We start from the raw sequence: 24,399 nt of genomic DNA, 5'->3' as shown, positions 1-24,399 counted from the left end.
GGAAGGGCATGAAACAAGGGTAAGAACTCCAGAATGTGGGGTGCATGGGAGGCACCTTATAGTCTGTCTGGCATATGCATTATTTCTTACTTGATTTTCCCTACTTTATTTACTTATGTATTTATGTATTTATTTATATTTTGCAGTGCTAGAGACTGAACCCAGGGATACTCTATTGCTGAGCTACATTCCCAGCCATTTTTTTTTACAATTTTTTTTATAGGTTGTTCAAAATATTACAAATCTCTTGACATATCATATTTCATACATTAGATTCAAGTGGATTATGGACTCCCATTTTTACCCCAAATACAGATTGCAGTATCACATCGGTTACACATCCACATTTTTTTTTTTTATTGATTGTTCAAAACATTACAGAGCTCATGATATATCATCTTTCATACATTTGACTCAATTGGGTTATGAATTCCCATTTTTTCCCCAAATACAAATTGCAGAATCACATTGGTTATACACTCACATTTTTACATAATGGCATATTAGTGACTGTTGTGTTCTGCTACCATTCCTATCCCCTATTATCCCCCCTCCCCTCCCCTCCCCTCCCCTCCCATCTTCCTTCTCTACCTCCTCTGCTGTTGTTTAATTCTCTCCCTTTTTTTCCCTCCTCCTTTCCCCTCACAACCTCTTATAATTTACACATCCACATTTTTACCCAGCCATTTTTTAAAAATTTGAAATAGTGCTTCACTAAATTGCTCAGGTTGGCCTCACGTGATCTGCCTACATCATCCTCCTGAGTCTCTGAGATTATAGACATACACGACCGTACCTGGCAAATTCCCCTATTTTTAAAAATCATTTTATTATATAACAATACAGATACAGAAAACTACCCAAAACACATGTGGATCTTAAACATCCTGAAAACTACTATTCAGGTCAAGAAATGAAACCTGCTGCCCACCACAGAAGCTCTGTCATGTAGCTGGGTATGGTGGCACATACCTGTAATCCCAGCAACTCAGAAGGCTGAGGCAGCCTCAACAATTTAGCAAGGCCCTAAGCAACTCGGCAAGACCCCGTCTTTAAAAAACAAAAAAATGTGTGTGTGGGGGGGCGCTGGTGATGTGGCTTAATGGTTAAATACCCCTGGGTTCAATCCCTGATACCCCCCACCCCAAAAAAGAGAAGAAGCTGCTTTGTCATGTGCCCCATTTCAGTCACAACCCCCCCACACATCTGAGAGCAGTCCTGACTTTCCCACTAATCACTTCTGTACTTTTCTGTAGAGTTTTGTCACCCAAATATATGTCTGTAGCCACAAAACTTAGTCTTGCTCCCATTTTTAAAAAAACTAGAATGTTTTTGGGCTGGGCTTGTGGTTCAGTGGTAGAGCATTTGCTTAGCATGTGAGGCACTGGGTTCAATAATCAGCACTGCATATAAATAAATGAATAAAGGTCCATCAACAACTAAAAAAATTTATAAATAATTGGTATGCTTTTTTAAAACAGCTTTGTTTTAAAACAAGACACAACTTACGTACTGTAAAATTCACCTATTTAAACAGTATAAACCAGTGCTCTTTAGTGTATTTACAGAGTTGTGAAATCATCAGCATAATCTAATTTTAGAACATTTTAATCACCCCAGAAAGAACTCTTATACCTTTTACCAAGTGATTGGTCCTAAGTCTCCTACTCTACGTATCTCCCCTACATCTCTGTCTCCGTTTCTTTTCCTAGCAATTCATCTGCCGAAGGACCCCCAGCTAGATTTGTACCTATTTTGAAGATTTGGAAATTCAACTCTGTTGGGTCAGTTTTGGGCAGAAAGCATTGGCACACAAACTAGCCAGGAAGCCTGGAGTGGTACACTTAACCTCTCTTTGCCTCTGTTTGTCTGTAAGATGGAGGCAGTTACCTTACCTACCCTTATCTTCCTCATAGGACTGCTGAGAAAATTAAATAAAGTAATAGATGAGGAGATCAGAAGACTTTTCTTCGTGCTAGAGGACCATTAAAAGGCTCTCTGGGGCTGGGGCTGGCTCAGTGGTACAGCACTTTCCTAGAATGTCGGAGGCACTAGGTTTGATCCTCAGCCCCCAAATAGAAATAAAATAAAGGTATTATATCCATCTACAGCTAAAAATGATTTTTAAAAGGCTCTCTGCCCTCACTCTTTTTTTTCCCAGTTAATTATCAATCTACTCATTGACTATTTTGTTATCTCTTTATTTATTGTACTAGAGATTGAATCCAGGGGTACTCTACCATGGAGCCACCTCCCCAACCCTATTTATTTATTTATTTATTTATTTATTTATTTATTTGTTTGTTTATTTATTTATTTATTTATTTTTAAGAAAAAAGAGAGAGAGAATTTTTTAATATTTATTTTTCAATTTTTCGGTGGACACAACATCTTTATTTTATTTTTATGTGGTGCTGAGGATCGAACCCAGTGCCCAGAGCATGCCAGGCAAGTGAGTCACCGCTTGAGCCACATCCTCAGCCCCCCTTTTTATTTTTTATTTTGAGACAGAGAGTTTCACTAAATTACTTAGGGCCTTGCTAAGTTGCTGAGGCTGGTCTTGAACTTGCAGTCCTCCAGTCTCAACCTCCTAATTGCTGGGATCACAGGTGTACACCAGTCCATCTGTGTTCTCTGCCCTCCCTTTTTGCATTATGGAGCTTCTATTGTTTTACTCACAGTCATCTTGATGTTTACCTTTTGGGTCAAAATTTAGCATTTAGAAGCCAGGGTTCTAGTCTCTTGCTGTGATGCCTTTTTGTTGAATAGCATGCTTTTAATCAATGTTTGGATAACATGATCTCTGTGAGGGTGGGGTTTATCTGTTGGTCCTGTGATTTCCCTAAATTGGAACCAAAGTGTAAGAATCACAAAGAGGGGGAGTGGAGACCGTTGCTTTTGGTTGCCTTGCTTTTGTCTCACTTTTACTGCCAGCACATCCCTTCTGGTACACAGTGGGAAATGACATCCTTCCCTCAATGAAAACATAAAATCTTCCAAAAGAAAAAAAAAAAAAAAAACTGAAGCCAAAATGCCAATGGATAAAAGACTTTGCACTTGAGTCTGATTTTGCGTGAATCAGGAAATTGTCCGCCCAAAGCCCAAGCTGGAAAATTTACAGCCAGGACTTTCCTAATCTATGGGGGCGACTGTATCATAATACCATAGACTGGGTGGCTTACACAACAGGGATTTATTTCTCACAGTCTGGAGGCTGGGAAGTTCAAGGTCAAGATTTAAGGGAGCTCTCTGGGATTTCTTTTTTTAAGGGTTCTGTCCCCATTATGAGGGCACTATCCTCATAACCTAATCTCTTCCTAAAAAGTCCCATGTCTAATCCCATCACCACATCCTGGGTTAGAAAACCAGTATGTAAATTTTAAGGGAAACAAATATTTAACTTGAGCAGGGACATAAATGCTTACAGAAAGAGCACCAGGGACTCCTGGGACGTTTCTCTCAAAAACATCATTTTTTTTTTTTTTTTTCTTTTCTGTCAAGTCTTGTCTCTCTTAATTGTTTTCTTCCTATGGGGCTAGGGATAATGGAATATCCTGGTCAGTGATGGGGCCTGCCTGTATCAGTCTCCACTTCATTTTCCCTGCATCTCAGGTATGCACTTAGCCCCTGGTGAGGCAGCTATTGAACAGCACTGTTATACTCTTTTTCTTTTTTCTTTTGCAGTGCTGGGCATTGAACCCAGAGCCTCGTTAATGCATGGAACTGAGCCACATGCCCAGTCCATTATTGTTCTCCTTATTGAGTTCTAGAGCTTTGCTTCTGCTAAGTAGAAAGCCACCATCTTGTTAGTATTGAGGCAACCTGGAATACAGTTATATCTAACTATTCCTTGCTTCTCTTCCCTTGCAGGATTTTTGTTTGTTTGTTTCTTGTTTGTTTGGGGATTTTTGTTTGTTTGTTTGTTTTTGGAAAAGCTAAAATTGAGGACTTTGTTTTATAGGTGACTTCAGAAACATACCACTGAAGCAAACAGTGTTGTTTTTCTGGGTAAATTTCTGAAGTCTCTTGCTCTGGTCAAGGGAACACTCCCTTTTTCTAGGGGGATTTGGGACTTTAGGAGACCCCCCCTTTTTTTTTTGGCATATCCCCAGCTCCATCATCCCTCACTCCTGCCTGAGCCTTTATCCCCAAACTCTAAATTCATCCTCATGCATAATTTCTCAAAATCCTAATCGCTGCATGAATTGTCCTTCCAAAGACCCTGACTTTCTCTGCAATTGTATTTATGTAATGCTGAAGATTGTTTTGATTTGGGATTTGACTTCCAAATCAGCCACAGAGTTCCAAGAAGCATAAACAACCTGCAGGATTCTTGTCACATCTATATGCTATATTTTACTTATCATTTTTTCCTAAATCAACTCACTTTCCCCTCTCTCAAATACATTTATTTCAAAAGCCTTTGTGTGTGTGTGTGGTATGTGTGCTGGGATTAAACCTATGAGTGCTTAACCACTGAGCAACATCCCAGCCCTTTTATTATTATTTTTAAAATTATGAGACAGGGTCTCAGTTGCCTAGGGCCTTGCTAAGTTGCTGAGGCTGGATTTGAACTTGCATCCTCCTGCCTCAGCCTCCTGGGCCCCTGGAATTACAGGCATGTACCACCGCCTGCCAAAAGGAGACTCTTTGAATTATGTAGATGGAAAACAGAAGCATGTTTTTAGATAGAAAGGTAACCCTAGAAATGTTTCAGGCAAAACAAGCAATGCAACCACCTTGTTATTGTCCTCTGAGACTCTGAAACTGAGGCTTGATAGGGACCTTCCCCCCCAAAGGAGTTTATCAGATGTTCAAAATTTATTATTGAGGCTTTCACCTTGTCTTAATCAGGATTGAAAGATAGTAGAAAATTTCTGGCTATGAGATACTGTTTTCAATGTGAACCATTTCTAATTATCTCTTGTTCAGCTCCTTTGGGAAATTTGAATGTAAAAGATGTCTGGTGCAATAAGATTCCTCTGTCCTCTGCTCTCCAGAGATGCTTGACTCACCGAGGGGCTGTATCTTCCTTCCCTGCTCAGTGAAGTGGTTTTATCTCTATTTTTCAGAATAAATATGCCCTGGGGGAGAGAGCTTCATAGCTTTGGGCAGTGACAACCTCAGGACAGAATGCTTGGGATTCCCACAGCTTCAGTTCTTTTCTTTTTTTAACTGATTTTATTTTTTTTAACTACATGACAGCGGAACACATCACAATTCTTATTACACATATACAGCACAATTTTTCATATCTCTGTATATAAAGTATGTTCACATCAATTCATGTCTTCATACATGTACTTTGAATAATGATGTCCATCACATTCCACCATCATTGCTAACCCCATGCCCCCTCCCTTCCCCTCCCAACCCTCGGCCCTATCTAGAGTTCCTCTATTCATCTATTCCTTGCATGCTCCCCCTCCCTACCCCACTATGTGTCAGACTCCTTATATCAGAGAAAACATTCGGCATTTGTTTTTTGGGATTGGCTAACTTCACTTATCATTATCTTCTCCAACTCCATCTATTTACCTGCAAATGCCATGATTTTATTCTCTTTTATTGCTGAGTAATATTCCATTGTGTATATGTTCCACATTTTTAAAATCCATTCGTCTACTGAAGGGCATCTAGGTTGTTTCCTCAGTTCAGTTATTGTGAATTGTGCTGCAATAAACATTGTTGTGGCTGTGTCCCTGTAGTATGCTATTTTTAAGTCCTTTGGGTATAGACTGAGAAGAGGGATAGCTGGGTCAAATGGTGTTCCATTCCCAGTTTTCCAAGGAATCTCCATACTGCTTTCCATACTGGCTGCACCAATTTGCAGTCCCACAGCAGTGTATGAGTGTACCTTTTTCCCCACATCCTTGTCAACACTCATTGTTGTTTGTCTTCATAATAGCTGCCATTCCTACTGGAGTGAGATTAAATCTTAGAATAGTTTTGATTTACATTTCTCTAATTGCTAGAGATGATGAACATTTTTTCATATATTTGTTGGTTGATTGTATATCCTCTTCTGAAAAGTGTTTGTTCAGTTCCTTGGCCCATTTATTGATTGGGTTATTTGTTTTTTTGGTGCTGAACTTTTTGAGTTCTTTATATACCCTAGAGGTTAGTGTTCTATCTGATGTGTGAGGGGTAAAAATTTGCTCCCAAGATGTAGGCTCTCTGTTCACCTCACAGATTGTTTCTTTTGCTGAGAAGGAACTTTTCAATTTGAGTCCATCCCATTTATTAATGATTCTTGGTTTTAATTCTTGAGCTATAGGAGTCTTATTAAGGAAGTTGGGACCTAATCCCACATGATGAAGATTAGGGCCTACTTTTTCTTCTAATATATGCAGAGTCTCTGGTTTAATTCCTAGGTCCCTGATCCACTTTGAGTTGAGTTTTGTGCATGGTGAGAGATAGGGGTTTAATTTCATTTTGTTGCATATGGATTTCCAGTTTTCCTAGCACCATTTATTGAAGAGGCTCTTTTCTCCAATGTATGTTTTTGGTGCCTTTGTCTAATATAAGATAATTGTAATTTTGTCCCACAGCTTCTTTTCTCTTGCCATCTTCCGTATCAGGTAGGCACCAAGTTCTGACGCTTGATTCTACCTCCTCAACCCACCTTTCCTCTTCCTTCCATCCACACACCAGGTTCAGACTCTCATCATTTCTCTCTTAGATTATTTTGAGGAGGAGGAGAAAAAAGTCCCAAAGTGCTCGCTGTCCTATTTTCTACTTTCATCACAGAATACTTCTGTGACCGTAGGTATGTGGAGTTGTGTCCCCTCACACCAAGAAAACAGTTCTCTGTGGATTCCAGCTGGGGTATTTTATAATTTATCTCAGATTTGATGCTGTCTACCTGGAGATAGAGTCAGGTCCCACAGGTTGAGGGTTCAGTGCCATAAGGGTGCCCCACATTACACGCAGGCCCCAGGGTGTAATCCATGCTGACTGTAGAGAGCAGACTGCGCCCTGCTCTGAGTTGCTCCATGATATGTAGAACAGTAGTTCTCCAACAGAGCCTAATCCTGAGTTATTTCATTTTATAAAGCAGAAGTTTGCCATGAGTTACTCCATTATGAAATAACTTCAGTATTGGGGTAGAATGACTATACACCTTCTCTGTGAAAGTAAATAACCACCATCTGCCTAGCACAACGATGGCACAAAATAAAAAATAAATTAATCATGCTAATATAAATAATCACCTGTGAACTTATCCAATTTATCAGAAGCACATGGATGCATGGGTATATCAAACTCATATTAGAAAATCCAGGCCTATGAGCTTCTTTTTTTTTTAAAATATTTATTATTTAGTTGTAGTTGGACACAATACCTTTATTTTATTTATTTATTTTCATGTGGTGCTGAGGATGGAACCCAGAGCCTTGCATGTGCTAGCTGAGCACTCTACCACTAAGCCACAACCCCAGCCCCCCATGAGCTTCTTGAACACACCAGACCAACAAATGAAGTAAACCCCCTCATCTGAGGCCCATTAAAGGAGGAGCATCCCCGAGACTGGAAATGGCAGTACAATGACTCTTCATCTGGTCACTCTTCATGAGCTTTGCCCAGAATAATTACCATGGTGATGAACTTCTGAATCTCTGTTGCAGAGCGTGATTTCCCCTGGCGGTGACAACCATACTTAGCCCAGTCCAAACTGACACTTGGAAACTGCTATCTGTCCCCTTTGGCCTCCAATAAGTTCCTGCACTTTGACAATTCTGTGTCTTGAACAAGTTCTGGCTGGTTCATATTCTTATCTGTACACATACAGTGACTCTATAGCATTCCTATCTGCTCTCTGCCTTTGTTCCCAGTTCAGCCTCTGGAACCCCTGCCTAACCTATATGTTTCCTTGTGTAAAGTGTGATGTGTCACTTGAGTGTTATAGATATTAATAATGAAGATTGTAGTAAAGTAATTTAGCTGGGTGTGGTGGTGCATGCCTGTAATCCCCAAGTGTCTGGGGATGGGGGTGGTGGGGTGTACTGATGCAAGAAGATCTCAAGTTCAAAGTGAGGCCCTAAGCAACTCATTGAGACCCTGTCTCTAAATAAAATACAAAAATGGGCTGGGCATGTGACTCAGTGGTTAAGTGCCCTTGAGTTTAATCCCTGGTACCAAATATGCATACACACACACACACACACACATATATATATATTGTATTGAACATGTATGGACTTTTTTATTCTCTTTGTTCCCTAAACAATACAGTATAAAAACTATCTACATAGTGGTTAAATTGTATTAGGTATTATAAGTCATCTCCATTTAAAAATACAGGAGGCTCTGCAAAGGTTATAAGCAAATACTATGCCATTTTAATATAAGAAAATTGAGTATCCTCAGATTTTGATATGGGGGTCTTCCTAGAATCAATTCCCCACCTACACTAAGGGACAACTGTGTGTGTGTGTGTGTTTATATATACACCCATATATGCTTAGTGTGTTTATATGTATTTCTTCTTTTGAAATATTGTCTATGAATATATTTAATTCTGGTGATTTCTTTGCAGAGATAAACAGAAATGAAAAATTTATTATTCTATGGAATTTTTGGTCTTATAGAAATGGCTTGGGGCCTAAAAAATTTTGACAATCACTGTCTGGTATGTATAAGTCAGCAAAATTTGTTCTAATGTATGTAAGGTAATTAAAATTTTCATTAAATGCATTTTGTCTTTCAGAGTTTTCAGTTTGGTGAGCAGGCTAATCAATTTGCCCTTGAGAAGATAATGCAAGTCAACAAATGCATTCCAAATTTAAAATGCAGCTGTTAGGGGTGACACGGTGAGCTCACACTACCTTTTAAGCAATGTGATGAACACTTTACCAGCATTACTTTATTTCATTCTCAATAGAGTCTTAAGGGATAGTTCCATTTCACAGATGAAGTTTATTTTATTCTTATTTTTATAGAGTACTGGGGATTGAATTCAGGGGCACTTGATCACTGAGCAACATTCCTAGCCCTATTTTGTATTTTATTTAGAGACAGGGTCTTACGAAGTTGCTGAGGCTGGCTTGGAACTCATCTTTTCCTTCCTTAGCCTCCCAAGCTGCTGGGATTACAGGTGTGTGCCTCTGAACCCGGTAAAGTCTTATTTTTTCAGAGACATTATGTCACTTGCCCCACATTGCATGGCTAGCAAAGTAGTGGAGAAGACATGCAGAGACTTCAGAGTCTGTCCATAAGGGAATTCAGTCTATTTGTGGGGAGGATGATCAGAAAGGGCTCTCAATATCAATTATCTTTTAATTGAGGCATTTGTTTTCCAGTGTATCTGAAAGGAGTTTGAGAAATTAAAAAGAAAACTGAATGCAAAATCATCAACAGATGAGACTCTTGTCTGGAAATTTTCTTTCAACACAGGATAAACAAATGCCTTTTAATAAGTAAATTGTGAGCTGGGGATGTGGCTCAAGCAGTAGCTCGCTCGCCTGGCATGCGTGTGGCCCGGGTTCGATCCTCAGCACCATATACAAACAAAGATGTTGTGTCCACCGAAAACTAAAAAATAAATATTAAAAAATTCTCCCTCTCTCTCTCTCTTAAAAAAAAAAAATAAGTAAATTGTGGGGACTGGGGTTGTGGCTCAGTGATGGAGCACTTGCCTAGAATGTGTGAGGCACTGGGTTTGATTCTCAGCACTACCTATAAATAAAACATAAAGGTCCATCAACAACTAAAATAAATAAAGATTTAAAAAAATAAGTAAATTGTGCTGAGTGATATACCCTCAAGCCAAATCAAGCTAACAGAATCTATACCCTCTCTCTAGAGGTGGCAATGCTGGAAATGGGTATCTTATAGTCTCAGGGTCCAATCATCTTACAGGGATATCAAAAACCAGATTTCAAAGTATTAAGCTGTTGGTCTGACCCAAGTCCCAGTGTGCACACGCAGTGGACAACATAGACAAAGGAGAAAGACAACTTCAGAATAGGAGCTGAGGCGAAAGTCCCTGCATGCACATAGTCTTCACCAGGATTGGCTCTGAAGCTCCTTTGTGGACTGATGAAATCAGAGCCCAGAGCCCTTTAGGACAATGCAGAGGACATGACTGAACAGTGAACCAAGAACAAGCACATTAAAAGGCAAGATAAACCGGGCACACACTTGTTATCCCAGCAGCTCGGGAGGCTGACACAGGAGGATCGCAAGTTCAAAGCCAGCCTCAGCAATGGCGAGGCCCTAAGCAACTCAGTGAGACCCCTGTCTCTAACAAAACACCAAATAAGGCCAGGGTTGTGGCTCAGTGGTTAAGTGCCCTGGGTTCAATCCCTGGTACAAAAAAATAAAAAAAAAAGGCAAGATAAAATATTTACCCGGTCTCAAGGCACTGGACTTTTCGGCTCCACTAGAAGAGCAGTTCTGGGAGGAAAAGGAGAGGCTTCCTGGAAGGAGTGGGAGACAAACATGGAGAAAGAGCAGATCATGGGTGCAGCTTTGGATTTAACTTGAGAGACCAAAGAGAGATAGATGGGCCTGAAGAGTGGGGCTGATGCCAATCTAAGTCTTACTTGGCCTCCTGCCCAGGTCTGTGTCTAACTCACCAATCAGAGACGGAGTCCTTGTTCCGCCCATCGTGGGTCATTTCCCATACACTGTCTCTTCTACACACCCGCCTGGGATGTTCTGTTGTCCTGGGCCTCAGAAAGAGGCTGTTACAAGTACTCCCTCTAATAGGCAGAAAAGATGGATCCCTTTGTCTCCTGGCAAAAGCACTTTGCTTTGACTTCCCAGTGTTCCCTGCATAGTAGCTACACAAAGCCTGTTTGTGAACGTAGAGTCCCTTGCTAGCATTCTAGAGGAAAATTCCATTGGTGCCTTCTAGATACCAATGTGTCTTCTTGGCATAATCCAATCTCCTTAATATGCTGTAATAAATCTGAAATATCCTGACAGTAAATTTCACTGCCAACAACTCCATTCTCTGGCTTACGTGGTGCTGCAGTGTATGTCATCCTGGGGCTCTCCTTAGGCTCAGAGAGGGGGACAGATGTCACGTCCTTCAGAATTTATTTTATTTGACCAGTATTTACACATCACTGACCAGGTACCAGGCACTATTCTTAGTGATTTCCTATTATATTAACTCATTTTTAAAATTCCTTTAATCTTCCCAATGATCGCCATGAGGTATTGTTATTTCCATTTGGCAGAGAGGTTCAATAATTTGCTTGGTGGTGCACAGCTAATAATTGGCAGAATTGAAATTTAGACCTAGTAGGGGGATTCTAGAGTCCCTGCTTTTTACCACTGGGGTAGCCTCAAACTTGCTGTCTCTATGATATCTGAATGACCCCTGGTGGATATTTGTTAGCATTTTGAGAAGGACATAAGGCTCAAGGCAAGCCAAGGGCTGATAAATGTGGAGAGTGACTGTAAAAGGAAACTTACATTGCAGGTATTATGGCTTGGATATGAGATGTCTGCTAAAAACTTCTGTGTTAATGCAGGAATGTTCAGAGGTGAAATATTTTGATTGGGAGGGCTGAACCTAATCAGTCTGTTTGAATGGACTGGGTGGTAACCGTAGGCAGGTCAGGCATGGCTGGAGGAGGAGGGTCACTGGGATTAGGTCCTAGAAGGTTTCCTCTTTCCTGCAGCCCCTTCCCCCTTCCCTCTTTGCTTTCAGGCTGCCATAAACTGATCAGCACTCCTCTGCCACGCTCTTCTGCCATTATATCAGCTTCACCTTGGGCCCAGAACCATGGATTCAGCTCCGCCATGCACTGAACATCTGGAACCACGAACCGAAATAAACTTCCCCTCCTCTCCTCTGTTGGGTAATTTTGGTCACAGCAAAGCAAAAGCTGACTAACACAGCAGGGGAGGGAAACTCTGGCATGTGAGACTCCTTCTCTCCCACTTAAGCAAGTGCCAGCCTTGGTTTGTGCTAAACCATATTCTCTGCCCACTGAAAGTGCTTGTCATTGCCTCCTTTCTGCCGCCCATGAGTCTAGTTTTTTTTTTTTTTGAGACCATATTTTTAAGTAAGTATTTATAAAGGAGTTTTTGCCAACATTATCTCTACAATTTCCTCCAAATAAACTCTTCCCCCTCGTCAACTGCCTACCAGGCATTTTCCTTAATAAAAAATGCAAAGGCTTTAACCAGCACACATCAATCAGTGTACTGCATTGCTAAGCTATAGATGTATTAAATGCATGTTCAGCTTACGGTATTGTCAATTTATGATGAGTTTACATGGATGTAACTCCATTATAAATTGAGGAGAAACTGAACCTAATTTCATGGAATTTCCCAAACAACTGCAAAGAAGACATCAGTCTTCATTTGGTAGAGAGAAAAGGGAGGCACAAAGGTAACATGAGTTCTAAAGACTTATTGCACCTTATTTGCACTCACCTGGGAATATGACTTTTTTTTTTTTTTTTTTTTTTTTTGCAGTACTTAGGATAGAACCCAGGAGTGCTCTACCACTGAGTTACATTTCTGCTTTTTTTATTTTGAAATTTCACTAAATTGCCCAGGTTGTCCTCAAACTTGCAAAGTTCCTGCCTCAGCCTCCAGAGTTACTGGGATTATAGATGTGTACCACTGCAACCAAATGGTTTATAACTTCTTCTTTTTTTTTTTCTTAATTTAATTTATTTATTTATATGTGGTGTTGAGGATCGAACCCAGGGCCTTGCACGTGCTAGGCAAGCGCTCTACTGCCTGAGCCACAACCCCAGCCCAGAATATAACTTCTTTATCTCCCAGTTAACAATGATTATGTCTTTCCCATCTCCCTCCTTATCATATCACGGACTCAGTGAGTTTTTCAAAGGGTTTCCTCCCCTGTATTCGTTTGGGACATCAAATGGCTAAGATGATGAAATGCTGTAGTGATATAACATATGTGCCTCAAAACCTGTGGATTGCAACTTTTCAGTGAACTTTTATGATCATAGTGATACCTGAGATCAACAGAGCACACACTGAGGCTAACACTGACCTAAAGCTTGACATGCATTATCTTTTTTTTTTTTTTTTTTTAAACTGAGAATTGAATGTTTTACCACTGAGCTACATCCCCAGTCCTTTTTGTTTTGAAACAGAATCTTGCTAAATTGCTTATGGCCTCACTAAATTGCTGAGACTAGCCTCAAACTTGCAATTCTCCTGTCTCAGTCTCACAAGAATGCGATACCATGCCCAGAAGCATGCATTATTTTATTTACTCTTCACAACCACAGTAAGAGGTAGCTATTATCATTGATATATTACAGATGAAGGAAAAGGCTAGAGAAGTAACAGAACCTACTCAGGATCACATAGCTATTAGGTGATGGAATCTGGATTCAAACCCAGGAAATTGGTCAGAAGTTTTGAACTACTGCAGAAGACCACATGACTTCTTCTAAGAGAAGTGTGATCAGTATTATGCATATTTTATTACCTTTAAAATTTTATTATGTAATGTTTTAGATAGAAAAAGGTACATTATGCATAACGTTTCATTAGTGCAATATATGGATGTATGTTTGGCATACACACACACACACAAACACACACCCACATATATATATAATAGTTTTGTGCCACTTAATGACATGGATATGTTTTAAGAAATGTGTTAGGTGATTTTATAATTGTGGAAACATTATAGAGTGTGTTATCACAAACCTAGATAGTATAACCTACTAGGAAATGTAGCTCAGTGGTAGAGTGCGTGTCCAGCATGCACCAGGCCCTGGGTTCAATCCCCAGCACCACCTCCCACCACCACCAAAGGGGGAAAAAAAAAAAAAAAAGCATCATCTACTATATACCTGAGCTATAGGTAAAGCCACTGTGCCATATGCAGTCCATCATTGACCAAAATGTCTTTATGTGGGACATTACTATATATCTATCACCCAGTGTGTGCAGAGCATTAGGATGTAGTAACAAATTACCCCAGATGAAGACGGTCAGGAGAAAGTTTAAGGCAATGTTAGAAAAATCAGTTACAGTTTATTATCCATTTCCACTTATGTGTCTAGCATTATCCTAGTCAAGAAAAGTATTAGAAGACCCTGCCATAAAATAAACCACATAGCCTAATGTGGTGGCAGCACCTGTAATCCCAGCCGCTCGGCAGACTGGGACCGGAGGATCACAGGTTCAAATCCAGCCTCAGCAACTTAAGCAAAAAGCTTAAGTTTTTTGGTAAGAAAACTTAAGCAAAAAGGTGGGGGGTCGGGGGATGTTGTCGGTGGTTAGCGCCCTTGGATTCAATCATTCCCGGTACCAAATAAAATAAGCCGCATAGAGGAAAGTCACTTAGTTTTGTTACAAAAAAATAAAAAATAAAAAAAAATTGGTCTCTCTCTCTCTCTCTTTTTTTTTTTTTTTTGTACTGAATATTGAACCCCAGCCTGTTTCTCATTTTTAAAATTTTGAAACAGGGTTTTGCTAAATTGTTCAGGACCGCCTTAAATTGCCCAGGCTGGCTTTGAACTTGTGATTCTCCTGCCTCAGCTTTTTGAGAGGCTGGGATTACTGGTATGAGCCACTGCGCCTGGCCAATTGGTCTGTTTGTACAACATAAAAACTAACATTTTATACTTGTATCTTATAGACATAAAGGCAAAAAGCAGGTACAGTGATGGGCTCTGGGTGGTGTACAGGCCAGACCTTGGGAGCCAGTCATCCCATTCAATGAAGTATCTTCTGAAGAATATGTCTAATAAGATGGGGATACACTTAAAAACCAGGTAGGCAGGTCGCTGCCCTCCTGGGGCCTATCATCTGGCGAGAACCCTGCTCTGAGTCATTGTCAAGCTCTAGCTATGTGACCTTGGATAAGAAAATTCTCCGCTCCCATTCTGTAAAATATATGGGGTTAAACCAGGGAATCTGGTACTCAAATTCGGTGACCAAAGAGTATCTCTGGCTGTTGTATTCATATAGGGGTGGGTTAGGCTCCCTGTCCCTGCGCTACCGCAAGCCTGACGGCAGGGGCGCTGTGCAGGCATGCAGAGCGTTTGCGTTCCGAAAGCGCGTGTCCCTCGCCGCATGCCGTCGTCCGCGCGGCCGCCACCGCCCGCGGAGCGGGAGGGGCGGAGCTGGCTCTGTCCGGGCTCCCGAGCGGGGAGGCTGCCCAGGAGGAGGTGCGGCGGGTCCCAGCGGCCGAGGTTCGGGCGGAGCGACTGGAGAGGCTGGCAGGTGGTGCTGGCAGCGTGGGGAGAGCGGCGCCGTGGGCTGGGCGCTCTTGGCCGGAGGAGTTCACTCCATGCGTACGGGCCAAGCACGGCCCCTGCGAGCCGCCGACATGAAGAAAGACGTGCGGATCCTGCTGGTGGGAGAACGTGAGTCCGCGCGCCCGGGCTGGCGGCGGCCGCCCTTGTCCTTCTCCTGCCTCAGCCTTGACCCTCCTCGCCCCTCGCAGCTCGGCTGTCCTCTCCGTGCCACCAGGCCTCCCAGCTCCTTCGCTCTTCCCTTTCGGCTACCCGCCGGCGGCCCTTATCCTCTCACCGCACCCGGGCCCTCCCCAGATCTCCCTTTCCTGTCCCCAGTGCTCGTCGCAAGCTTCGTCTCCTTTATCCCCTAACGCCCGACCTCATCCCTCCGAAGGTCCTCTCATCCTGCTCCTCCTCGCGTCCTTTCCTCCTGGGCCTCAGCGCTTCCCAGGCCGCCTCCTTTCACCCTCTCTTCTTCTGTGGAGATTCCCTTGTCAGTCACTGCCTGGCAGATGCTGGAACAGCAGCCTAACCAATTGGGATTGCGGGAGCCGACTCCCGGGGAAGCTAGGGGGAGGGGTGCAGAACTATGCCACTTGGGGGCAAGGTCAGGTGTCTCTCTCTCTCTCTCTTTTTTTTTTTTTTTTTTTTTTCCTTTTTGCGCTCGCTGGCGGTCCTTGCTTTCTCGGTGCGTTGACTCAGAGCGCTGGGCTGTAGTCTAGCTTGGTGGTAGAGCACCTGCCTAACCTGCGCGAGGTCCCGGTGTTCGATCCCTAAGGCCGGGTGGTGGCGGCGGCGGAGGCGTTTCATAGCGATCCTTGTGCTTTGTACGGGAGTAACTCCTGGTACTGGACATTTACTTTCAACTTCACGCTATCCAAGTCCTCAATTAGCAATAATTATCTGGGGAGAGTCCGTTAGTTGAGTCAATGATAGTTACCCTAAAACCTAATTCTTCCTACTTTTTTAACCATTATTTACCCCACGACTGCTTGGTAGTTAATTTATAAATATCAGCAGGCATACAAGCAGGCATACATGACTCCAGCATACACAAGACCACAAGACCCGCTCCTTACCCCAACCCCGCGAGATTCTAAGATTTCACCTTTTGCCGATATAATAAAGGAGAGGTGCTTCTGCTCGGTGACATATAGATAAAACAGTAGGGACTTTTCTTATTTTTTACTTTTTTTTTTTTTTTGGTATTAGGGTAAACCCAGGGGCACTCAACCACTAAGCCACATCCCCAACCCTTTTAGAGACAGGGTCTCGCCGAGTTATATAGGGCCTGGCTAAATTGCTGAGGCTGGCTTTGAGAACTCACGATCCTCCTGCCTCAGCCTCGGGAGCTGCTGGGATTACAGGCATGTGCCACTGCGTCCAGCAGCACGGACTTCTTAATACCATTGTGTCAGTTACATGACTCAATTGCCAGGATTAAAATAAAAAAAGTAGGCTAGGGAGGGCTGGAGTTGTTTGGTTTTGAATCATTAATTAATGCTCCATTGCTGTTTTTTTTTTTTTGTTTGTTTGTTTTTTAAACAGGGATTGAACTCAGGGGTGCTTAGCCACTGAGCTACACCCCCAGCACTTTTTATTTTTTATTTTGAGACAGGGTTTCACCAAGTTGCTAGGGCCTCGCTAAATTGCTGAGGCTGGTTTTGAACTCATGATCTCCTGCTGAGCCTCTGGGATTACAGGTGTGCGCCATTGCACCTGGCTGTCATTGCTGATTTTAAGCATTTTTTTTTTCCTAAACTACGTTACATATTTGAGGTCTCTGCTATGCGCTCCCAAAAGTTAACATATTTTTACTCTCTGAATTGTTTGTTGAAATTTCTGTTCATCTGCTGTTTGGAGATATCTTCCTTTAGAATCAGAATTTGGAAGCAAGCTTAGCCATAGTTTATGTTTAGTTTGCAGTTAATGAATTTTAAGTTATAACTGTATTTAATTGTATTTTTCATGGATTTTCTAGATAAATTTCAGAAAGGTGTTATTTAAATGATTCATGAAGATGCATTTGGAGCAAAATTAGAGAAAGTGGGTGACTTGCTTAGAAAACCGATCCTTAACTGTATCTTGAAATGGGATTACAGTATAGTAATTTTTATGCTAATTTTTAGAAAAAGAAAACTCTGGTTGGGGATGTAGCTCAATGGTAGAGTGCTTGCTTTGCATGCTATCATCTACAAGGCCTTGGGTTCAGTCCCTAGCACTGAGGGAAAGAAGATCCTAGGTTTAGTTTTGAATATAGGAAGCAATTCCATATTTTTGGTATATAAAAGATCTAAATAGAGGGGCTGGGGATGTGGCTCGAGCGGTAGCGCGCTTGCCTGGCATGCGTGCGGCCCGGGTTCGATCCTCAGCACCACATACAGACAAAGATGTTGTGTCTGCCAAATACTAAAAAATAAATATTAAAAATTCTCTCTCTCTCTCTCTCCCAATCTCTCACTCTCTCTCACTCTTTCTTTAAAAAAAAAAAAAAAAAAAAAGATCTAAATAGAAATGTTGTCCATAGGGGCGGGGGTTGTGGCTCAGCGGTAGTTGCTGGCCTAGCAGTGGGAGGCCCTGGGTTCGATCTTCAGCATCACATAAAAATGAATAAATAAATAAAATAAAGGTATTATGTCCATCTACAACTAAAAAAATAAATATTACAAAAAAAGTTGTCAATATGTAAGATACATCATCAGCCTTCAGACATTTTGGTTAAAACATTAAAGGTGTTGTTTATTTAGAAATATGTAAAATAGGGACTGGGGTGGTAGCTCAGTGGTAGAGTGCTTGCCTCTCATATGTGAGGCACTGGGTTCGATTCTCAGCACCACATATAAATATATAAATAAAATAAAGGTCAATCAACAACAAAAAAAATTTAAAAAAGGAAATATGTAAAGTAATTCAAATATTTGTTACAAAAATCACAAGCTGTATTCTGTAGAAATGAAAGCAAGTAAAAGAGTTGATAAAACTATATATTAGAGTTTTCTGATTACAGGGGGAAACTTGACACAAGACAAAGTCTTAGTTTTTGAAGGTGACATTTAAAGAGGTTGAAAACAAAAGCTTTAGGTCATCTACTATAAATAAATAAATGTAAATATTCATTTTTAAAATATTAGAAATAGAGTACATTTAATTAAAGTATATAATTTTATTTAGTCATTCAAAAAGCTGATGTTTGGGGGGAAATATTTGAGACTTTATTTTTGGAGATTTAAAGTAAGTATCTGTCAGTTGTTAGCTCTTTAAGTGTGACCAAAGCTACTTTAATATGGATCTGATACATGGATTTATCTATACCACTAATATTAGAAAACAGTGGTAGCAATTTGAATTATCACTTGCTTACTTAAGTGAGCATAGTTTTCAGATGCCAAGGCGAACAGAAAAGTAAAGAAAATGGAGCATCCTTTCTGGTATTATTGTTTTAAAGCTTGTTCTTTCATTCTGTATAACTTTGTTACATTTTATTGCTGTCAATTTCTGTCCCTCAACCCTGCAGTAGCAGCTTCATTCACTGAAGTTCTGAAATAGTTATGAGTACTTTCAACATTCTATTAGCTAAACCATTCTACTGTACTGTTGAGGTGCAATGGATCTTTTTTTGGCCCACTTCTGATTCATCCAGGCTTTAATGCTAATTGCTTAATGTTTATTTAGCTTAGATCAAAGAAGTTTGTCTCTCTATACATTTTAGGTATTTGTTACAGATAAAGTGAAAGTGTCTTAAACGTAATATGTATCTTAGCTTAATTATTGAACATAGCAAATGCTATTCAGACCAGATCAGAAGTCAGTTACTATTCTGAAGCCAAAATAAAAATTTAAAAATCTTTAAAAATACACTCACACAGAACTCAGTTCTTCAGGGCATAACTTTTCATGGTCAATTTGTTGGCTAGAATTTATACTTAACTAGATTTGCTTTAGTACACTTAATAGGTATCCTTGTTACAGTAGAATTAGCAAGCACTGTATTACCCTTTTATCTAACTCATGTTGTTACATTAGTAGATTAATGTAGGCTTGAGATATATTTGTCTTCTACTGGTAAAAGTCATTAAGAAAATGGAACTGTTTTTTTGTTTTCCAAAGAATCTGGTACCTCTAACCTGGTTTGTCTTACCTAATTTATCTCCCCAACTTCCCAAACTAGTTCAAGCTTCAGTTGTTGTGGCCTAGACTTTTGCAATATCTCCTTAACTGGTCTCCCTCCTACTTTTGTCCATTCTCTGTGAAGCAGGCAGAATCACCTTCAAAAAATATCTCAGATCTTGTTACCCATTTAAAAAATTCTCGAATGATTTCTACTTTCACTTAGAGTAAAGGTCAGACTTTTTAAAAACAGGTCTCCGAGACTCTTAACAATCTTGCCTTTGCTTCACTCTCATGCTACTCTCCTTCATTGATTTCTCTACAAGTAGGCCCTGATTTGGGAAATATCCTCATTACCGAATGTATTTACTCATTTGCTTTCCTGTTTCTTGAAAGAAAGCTTCATGAAGGCATGGGATTTGTCTTATTTGTTGCTCTCTCTCTAGCAGCTAGAACAGACTTGGCACAAAGTAAGCATTCAAGTGTCTGTTGAATGAATGAGTTCCTTTTTCCAAATGACTTCTCTCATTCATAAAAATGTGATCATTCCCTTTTCTCTCTCTTTAAAAAAAATTTATACTTTTATTAGTGCATTATAGTTGTACATAATTGTGGGGTTCTTTGTGACATATTCATAAGTGCATGTACCATAATTTGCTCTATCTCTTTCCCGCATACTTCCCCTTTCCCTCCTTCTCATCTCCTTCCTCAATTCTACTGGTTTTCCTTCTATTTATTTATTAATTTATTTTTAATTGGTGCATTATAATTATTTATAGAGTGGGATTCATTGTGGTACATTTATACATGCACATAGAATAAATAATTTGGTTGATTTCATTTCACAGTTACGCCCCTTTCCCACCCTTCCTCTACTGGTCTCCATTCTATTTTCATGAGATCCCCTTTTGAAAATTCCTAATTTCCCTTTACCCTCTGCATCATTCTCCTTTCTTAAATCCAGGCTCATGTAGTCATTGTTATGATTTGAAGGAGTAGCATTCTTCCAATTCTCTCCTTTTGTGTCCTTAGCTCATGTGTGTGTGTCCCCATCCCATGGGATGCTGGGGGTTGAACTTAGGGCTTTGAGCATGCTAGGCAAGTGCTCTACCACTGTGCTACATCCCAGCTCCTTAGAGTTGCTTGAGGCTGGAGTTGTGGCTCAGTGGTAGAGCACTTGCCTGTCATGTGTGAGGCACTGGGAGATTTCTGTGTTCTGGCAGTAAAAGTAGACCAGTGAGTTAGGATGACAATGCCATGTCTAGTTCATGTTTTGGCTGCCAGGAATTCTAGTCCTTGTCAAGAAATCAGTTTTCCTTGAAAGAAAATACTTTTCTAGAGTATGCATTGGTTGAGGAATGATTCTTTAGCTGTAGAGTAGGTTTGAGTCTAAGAGACTTCAGGTATAAGCTGGCATTTATTTTAGGGGGGAAAAAAGCCTTTTAAGGTAATTTTAAAGCCTTATTGCTTTCCATTCTGACCTTTGTTGGAATACTATTTAAAGATTAAACTGCTCCAGTTTCAATTACACTGTGTTTACATATAGTGTATCTAGATGATATTCTGTGGCTCAGGATGTTTGAATATATAGAGTTCATTCTGCATAGTCTGTTCTGTACATAGAGTCTTCTATATCATGCTCACACATGAATTGAAACCTGCTTTCTACTGTCTTTTTGCTCCTTTGGCACCAGCTTGGCACGAGTATTGATCTGGTTTGAAGGAGAGGGATGGGTTGTAGCAGTGGAACAGCCTTTGTCCTGTATCATCTGCATATGATCAGTGAAATCTTCCTTCTATAAATACTAAAGATTATTAGTTACAAATATAATTCCACGGTCACCCTTGCCTCCTCCATGTATTCTAATTACAGTAACTTAGGAAGGGCCAACAATTCTTCTTAATAAAGAAACAAATAAAAAGGAGGCGTTAGTTCTTTTGTCACTTGGTGCAGCAAGGGGTATCTGTTACCAAAAAAAAAAAAAAGGCAATATGGCTAAAAGGGTGGTAACTAGAACCTCAGAATGTTATTTTTGCTTCATGATTATCAGGACTTTGCTGTCATTTGGAACTAGAAGTTTACAAGATGTGATGAAAAGACAAAGGAATTTGTAGACTGGATAAATCTAGATAATTTGTTCTATAGTAATGAATTATGTTTTTCATGGATGACCTACTTAGAAGCTTGGAGTCTCAGAACTGTCGCATGTGGTATTGAACTGATGAATCACAGGCCTCTGCCTCTGTCTTTGGTTGTAATTGTGGCTTTGCTTTTAGTAGATCACTTCAATATTTCTCAGGCAAAATAGAAGAAAAAGAACATTAAATAACTGGCTGAGAAAGAATAATTTTTTTCTTTTCTACATTAATATTAATACTTACATCAAGTATTTACTTCAAATGAATTTATATTGTACTTTATTTCATTATAAATTTTATTTGTAATAAATTATAGATTTTATTATTAAAATATTTATATATAATATTTGCACTACAATCTTTATGTTAAATATGACATTTAATTAGTATAATAATTTAAGAAGAGCTTGGAATTTTATGCCCTTATGAAAATAATTTTTTTCTGGAGCAGTTAAAAATAAGCAGAAAATATACTCATAACTGCCATTGTTAAGGATCTCTTTTTTTTTTTAATTATAGATTATAGTAACTGTCATTTCAATGTCCCTCCAAAAAGTTGTAGATAGACACAATTTATTTATTATTATGCAGTCCTGAGGATCAAACCCAGTGCCTCACACATGCCAGGTAAGTGCTCTACCACTGAGCCACAACTCCAGCCCCAAGGGACCTCTTTTAGATTGTAGACTGACTTACATGGATTTTAAAATTTGATAGTCTAAAATGTTTTCATCACTGTTAGGGTACTTCTCAATTAAAATTAGCTTTAAGAGGCCTATTTTAATTCTAAACATACTGCTACATTATTTCTTTTGTAGTCTTACAGGGTTATAGGTATGCCATAAGGGAAATAAAAAGCCCTAGTTTAGATTCATTGAGCATTTCTTAAGTAAATTATATCTTTGTGGGCTGGGGATGTGGCTCAAGCGGTAGCGCGCTCACCTGGCATGCGTGCGGCCCGGGTTCCATCCTCAGCACCACATACAAACAAAGATGTTGTGTCCGCCGAAAACTAAAAAATAAATATTAAAATTCTCTCTCTCTCTCTCTCTCTCTCTCTCTAGAAAAAAAAAAGTATATTACTTCACATTTGTATGTCTGTTTGTTCATCTGTAAGTAGGTATTCAAATGGTAACTGCTGGGCTGGGGTTATGGCTCAGTGGTAGAGCACTCGCCTATCATGCATGAGGCATTGAGTTTTTCCTTAGCACCACATAAATGTAAAATAAAGATATTATGTCCAGCTAAAATTTAAAAAAAAAATTATATCTTTGTAATCCTTCATTAAAGTAACTATCATTTCAATGCCCCTATAAAAGTAAAATTATTGATGAAATGTGCTCATATATTCCTAAGTTCATTGTAATCCATCTCTCTTGTTCTAATTTTGAACTTTTTTAAAAAAGGAAATCACTCTTTATGTGGAAGATTCATGTTCTTTAATTTTTTTATTTTTAGCACTGTGAATTAAACACTCGCAAGCTCTAGTATTGAGCTACATTCCTAGCCATTTTTAATTTTGAGACAGGGTTTCACTAAGTTGCTTACTACCTTACTAAATTTCTGAGGCTTATAATCCTCCCTCAGCCTCCTGAGTCACTGGGATTACGGGTAGGCATCACTGTGCCTGACTCATTTTTATTATTATTTTTTAAATTTTGAGATAGTATCTGGCTAAGTTGCTGAGGCAACTTAGATCCTCCTGTATCAGCTTCCTGAAGAGCTGAGATTTTAGGTTTGTGCCATTGCATGCAGCTCTATTCTCTGATTTTTAAAAAATATTTTGGTTCATTGTTGATGGACCTTTTTTTTTAATTTATTTATATGTGGTGCTGAGAATTAAACCCAGTGCCTCACACATGTTAGGCAAGTGCTCTACCACAGAGCCACAACCCCAGCCCTGTTTTCTGATTTTTAGTCTTTTATTAACCAATGACTTCACAAATTAGGTGGGCTTTATGTGTTATAGTGGTGTTAATTGCCTCAAATTCTTTTCCAGATGAAGCAAAACATAAATAAAGAAAAATGTCATGCTTTTTTAAAAAAATGTAGTTTAAAAAAAAAAGGTAGTAAACAATAGAAGTAACTTACACTGAATTATCCCCAGTCTTGATACCATTGTCCTGCATGTTCAGTTCTTCAAACATAAGTAAAGCTGATTATTTTGGTCTTCACAATGTCTCTGAGGCTTGTCCTGTTGGAATAGACCTTATGGCAGCTTTGTACCTTGGCAGGAGCCTGTTGCTATTCAGGCAGCCAGAACTGCCCTTCAGACTAATGAATTGAGCTGTGAAGAAATCTGAATTTCCAAATAAATTTTGGTCTTTCTGTTCTGAAAATATTGCTGAAGACATAGGGGGTCTCTGTGAAAAGTAGGAGACTATGATCAGGAAAAAGTTGTTCTAATAATGTGTTAAGGAGAGAGGTGGGCTGGGGATGTGGCTCAAGTGATAGCGCACTCGCCTGGCATGCGTGTGGCCCGGGTTCGATCCTCAGCACCACATACAAACAAACAAAGATGTTGTGTCCGCCGAAAACTAAAAAATAAATGTTAAAAAATTCTCTCTCTCTCTCTCTGTCTCTCTCTCTTAAAAAAACAAATCCCCACTGATTTCTTTTAAAAAAAAAAAAAAGGAGAGAGGTGAGGAAGAATGGTTGATTTTTTTTTTTTCTTTCTTCTTCTTCTTCTTCTTCGATTTTTTTAGTTGTATATGGACACAATACTTTTATTTTATTTATTTTTATGTGGTGCTTAGGATCGAACTCTGTCTTACACATGCTAGGCCAGTGCTCTACCACTGTACCACTGAGCTCCAGCTCCAGCCCCAGAATGGTTGAGTTTTAAGGGTCATAGAGGAGAAAGGGACTTTGAAGATAACATGGAATACCTGTTGCAAGTCTGACTTTTGCTAGGGGATCCTAAGCAATTTGGATTAAGGAGCAGTAAATCCAT

At 39.9% G+C, this 24,399-nt stretch overlaps 1 protein-coding gene across 7 annotated transcripts in view; it reads left to right on the top strand.

Moving 5' to 3' along the window:
* The first annotated feature begins 15,066 nt into the window (after positions 1-15,066).
* Rhot1 (ras homolog family member T1) overlaps positions 15,067-24,399 on the top strand; it is a 67,063-nt gene continuing 57,730 nt past the window's right edge. For 4 of the 7 annotated variants that reach the window (XM_076871265.1, XM_076871267.1, XM_076871271.1 and 1 more), the window contains exon 1: positions 15,068-15,329. In XM_076871265.1, coding sequence (XP_076727380.1) covers positions 15,254-15,329 — 76 coding nt within the window. In that variant the 5' untranslated portion in view covers positions 15,068-15,253. Of the gene's footprint in view, positions 15,330-24,399 lie in introns of all 7 variants that reach the window. The other 3 variants (XM_076871269.1, XM_076871266.1, XM_076871270.1) reach the window with 2 other exon arrangements.

Source organism: Callospermophilus lateralis, chromosome 11 (genome assembly GCF_048772815.1).
Source record: "Callospermophilus lateralis isolate mCalLat2 chromosome 11, mCalLat2.hap1, whole genome shotgun sequence".
In the NCBI taxonomy this organism is placed as follows: Eukaryota; Metazoa; Chordata; class Mammalia; order Rodentia; family Sciuridae; genus Callospermophilus; species Callospermophilus lateralis.
The sequence above is the reverse complement of the archived record's forward strand: the minus strand, read 5'-3'. Positions and strand labels throughout refer to the sequence as shown.